General features: G+C 59.5%; 1 protein-coding gene across 1 annotated transcript; it reads right to left on the bottom strand.

The window, feature by feature from the left end:
- Positions 1 to 2,623: 2,623 nt before the first annotated feature.
- Positions 2,624 to 3,523, bottom strand: LOC129326261 (integrase/recombinase xerD homolog). The gene has a single exon (XM_054974420.1). It carries the CDS (start codon positions 3,521 to 3,523, stop codon positions 2,624 to 2,626), a length of 900 nt encoding a protein of 299 aa, XP_054830395.1.
- Between the last annotated feature and the right edge of the window lie 510 nt (positions 3,524 to 4,033).

The following is a 4,033-nucleotide window of genomic DNA, read 5'->3' as shown; positions in this document are numbered from 1 at the left end:
TAGCCTATGTCCGCAGAGGCTGGATTTGGGCCTCATTCAGGCCAGATTCTGGCTGAATTGGGCCAAATCAGGCCACTACATAGCACAGGAGCTCTGCTGCACTCTGCAGCAGCCCAATTCATGCCTGATTTGGTCCCCTGGGGAGCACTCCCAGGGCAGCCCGTGACCCGCATGATGACATCACTTCCCAGACATCCAGAAGTGTTGTTACTGCATGAGCTAGGAGCACATGTGTGCTGTGTGCACACATGAAGAGGAAAATACCAGGTAGAGCCAGGCCCCTCCCACTTTGAGGGAGGGAGACCTGGCAACCCTACTTATCAATAATGTAAAAAGACAGGAACAAACTCTTCAAATCGTAGACTAAGATACTGTTTCAGTTCAGAACTGTAGCCTTTAGTTCTTAACACCTTTAACAATACTTAGCTTTTTATGTTAATTTAAGATAAATTTGGGGGAGACCAGACCAAGGATTTCTGGTGCCTTAGGCTAACTATGACTGGAACTGTGAGTAGCTAAAGGGAAGATGCTTTTTTCCTTACTATTTTGTGCTGCATTGATCCCAACTCCTCAGTGTGTCTCAGCACCCAAAGCAGCCCACTGGATCCATTAATAAGTTTTCACAGTCATCTTTTTGTCTCTTTTTCCTTTTTTATTTTTTTCATGAGACCATAACACAGGAATGAAATTAGGGACAAGCAACAGGCTTGAGTGCTGTACTGTCAAGCTAAAAAATTCCTCACTATCAAAGACAGTGGGTCTTAGTGAATTCTCTTGAGGCTTCAGCTAAAACTTTTGTTTGTTGATTTGCCGCCTAGGCCAAGAGGAGGGAGCCAGGAGACCCGCAACAAACCGAGACCACTCACAAGTTTTGGATAAAACAAGGCCACAACTTTATTGACAGCAGCGAACAAGGAGTATTGGCGCCGCATGTGGGTCAGATCCCAAAGAGCATCGGCTGACCCGTCTGCCAGCCGATGAGCCTCGACCCCCCCCAGACCCCGGCTGGGGGAGGGAACCAAGGAGTGGCATTAGGGGGAGATCACCTGGGTGTACACCCCTGGGTGATTCCCCTGCCACCTGGGAGTGAGGATGCCGTGGCAGCCCCCGAGCTGGGCATGCATCCCCATGCCTCACTCCCAAGACTCCTTATGGGAATCCCCTTAACGGCGAGCCTGGGGCCCGGAGGCCCCCAGCTCCCCCCAAAAGGGATCTGACCCAATGACCACCGCCAAAGTTGTGACAAAAAAAACGACTAAAAAAGAGGGAGAGGTGGGTGGGTGACCGTCGACCGAGCGAGAGTGAGGAGGGCGGTGACGGAGGCCGGGTAAATACCCGGCCGCCGGACCTGTGTGAAAACTGCGGCCCCGAGGTCCGCAGTCAAGCCCCGCCCCGCAGAGCTGGCCTGGGACGCCGTGATTGGCCGGCCGGACTTTGAACTGATTGGACGCCGGCCGGCCCCACGCGTCCCAGGCAAGCCGGAAACCCAGCCGTTGCTGCTCTCCGTCTCCCTCCGGCCCGCCGGCGGCAACCGGGCGCCAGGTGAGTCTGGTCGCCTTCGTTTGCCGCCTAGGCCAAGAGGAGGGAGCCAGGAGACCCGCAACAAACCGAGACCACTCACAAGTTTTGGATAAAACAAGACCACAACTTTATTGACAGCAGCGAACAAGGAGTATTGGCGCCGCATGTGGGTCAGATCCCAAAGAGCATCGGCTGACCCGTCTGCCAGCCGATGAGCCTCGACCCCCCCCAGACCCCGGCTGGGGGAGGGAACCAAGGAGTGGCATTAGGGGGAGATCACCTGGGTGTACACCCCTGGGTGATTCCCCTGCCACCTGGGAGTGAGGATGCCGTGGCAGCCCCCGAGCTGGGCATGCATCCCCATGCCTCACTCCCAAGACTCCTTATGGGAATCCCCTTAACGGCGAGCCTGGGGCCCGGAGGCCCCCAGCTCCCCCCAAAAGGGATCTGACCCAATGACCACCGCCACCAGAGCCACCCGTGGCTCCCGCCAACACTCCTACTGCTGGCACCAGTCCAACAAGCCATCCCGCAGGTCTTGGAGCCAAATGTCCTGCCCCCAACTTGCCAGGTGAACCCCGTCAGGGGAGAAAAGGGGGGGAATGCGGTAAGAAATGTCCCAGTGTGCGATGAAGCGACCGCCGGTTTCCTCGACGTGGTGACGCATGGCCCGAGCAACCCTCTGTCTGATGCCGTCGACTTTCTTGGGGCACCGCGCCCCCCGCCAGACCTGCCTCTGTAGTAAGTCCGACCAAATCAAGGCCGTCTGGGGGAAGAGTCCTTGTAGCTTGGCCAGGTCAGCGCACATGGCCCGCTGCAGATCAGGCCCCTCTCGCTTGCCGAGGTCGTTCTCCCCGAGTTGGATGACTAACGCGTCTGGAGGGCCCAGCCGCCGGGCCTGACGAACGACCATAGGGAGAAGGGAGTCCCAAAGCATCCCCCGAACGCCCATCCAGTGGATCCGCAGGCGATCTTCCAAGCCCAGGTGGCAGCCCCAGCCAGATGATGCCGCATACTTTCCAGCCCAATGGACGATGCTGTGCCCGCAAATCCACACCGCCTTCTTCTTCCCTGCGACAAGAACAATCGAACAGCCACCACGTCAGTGCCCGCTCAACCCGTGTGGGCGGTTGTATGACCGAAAGGCCCGGGACCGCCATCGCCCAATGGCCATGATGGCCTTGTCCGGCAGCCCGAGGCCGGCTGCCGCGGTGGCGGCCCCAATGCGGAAGGAATGCGTGCCGAACTGGGAGGAGGGGAGCCCGGCGGTTTCAAGGCAGGCCCGCAGGAGGGAAGAAAACTGATAGCGGGTGAGGGGAGAGAGGTCCCGGTGGATGAAGAAGGGGCCCTGCTGCTGAGGACGAATGCCCAAATAGGCCTTAACTGCCCGCACTGGGCACGCAGCCCCTTGCCGGGCAGCCCGCAAGCAAATGGCAGCCCCTTTGCCGCGCTGGTCAGTCTTAGAGCGCCGAATGGTGATGACCACTTGCCGGGGGGACCAGGAAACGTCCGTGAAGGACAGGGCCCTGCCGCTTGTGTCGGCCTGGGAACCGGCCACCAGCTCGCTCACCCGGAGGGCCCCGAAAAAGGCCAAGGAGAAAGCCGCCCGGAACAGCTGTGCCTCGAAGGAGGACCAGCAAAGGTCGGGTAGCACCCGCAATATGCGGCGCAGGATGGGTAGGGAAATGGGCCGCCTCTTGTCGGGGAGGGGAGGGGCCAGCCTAGCCCAGCCCTCTATGGCCCTACGGGGAATAAACCCGCAGCAAGGGTCAGGGAAACCCAGCGTTTTGCAAAAAAAGGGGACCGCTGCCAGGTCGCGCCGCATGGTGCAGGGGGCCCGCCCCAGGGCCCGCAGATGGGCCAGGTAGCGGAGAACCTCATCCTGAGAGGGGGGGCATAATGCCCCGCCTCCTGCCCCCCAAGTGAACGCCACAAAGCGGTCGACCGCCGCCGAGTAGGACTTGAGCGTGGACGGGGCCACTGAACTAAGTACTCCCTGCATCACGATGTCTCTCCAGCCTGCCATAGCTCCTCCGGGAATGGATCGGGGGTGCGTTGAGCCTCTGGAGCCAGCGCAAAGAACCTCTCCATCTGGAATCGAGACAAGGCGTCTGCAAGGCCATTGTCCATACCTGCTACATGACGGGCCGAGAAGGTAATGTTAGCTGCCAGACAGACCAAGACGAAGCGGCGCACCAGCCGCATGACCCGCTCAGAGCGAGAGGACTGCTTGTTGATGACTTGGACCGTTGCCTGGTTGTCACACCAAAATACCACCCGCTTGTTCCGCAACGCCTCCCCCCAGATGGAAACCGCCACCAGGATGGGGAAAAACTCGAGGAATGTGAGATCCCGCAGGACCCCCGACCCTTCCCAGGAAGGCGGCCAGCGCTGAGCGCACCAGCGCCCCCTGAAGTAGACCCCGAACCCCAGGCTGCCAGCTGCATCAGAGTGGACCTGGAGCGTGGAGCCCAGGTCCAGAGGATCCTGCCACAGGGAAACCCCATTGAAG

The sequence above is a fragment of the Eublepharis macularius genome, chromosome 3, assembly GCF_028583425.1.
Source record: "Eublepharis macularius isolate TG4126 chromosome 3, MPM_Emac_v1.0, whole genome shotgun sequence".
NCBI classification, from domain to species: domain Eukaryota; kingdom Metazoa; phylum Chordata; class Lepidosauria; order Squamata; family Eublepharidae; genus Eublepharis; species Eublepharis macularius.
The sequence above is the reverse complement of the archived record's forward strand: the minus strand, read 5'-3'. Positions and strand labels throughout refer to the sequence as shown.

Coding starts and splice junctions, on each gene's coding strand:
- LOC129326261 (XM_054974420.1), bottom strand. CDS start 3,523: ATGCAGGGAGTACTTAGTTCAGTGGCCCCGTCCACGCTCAAGTCCTAC.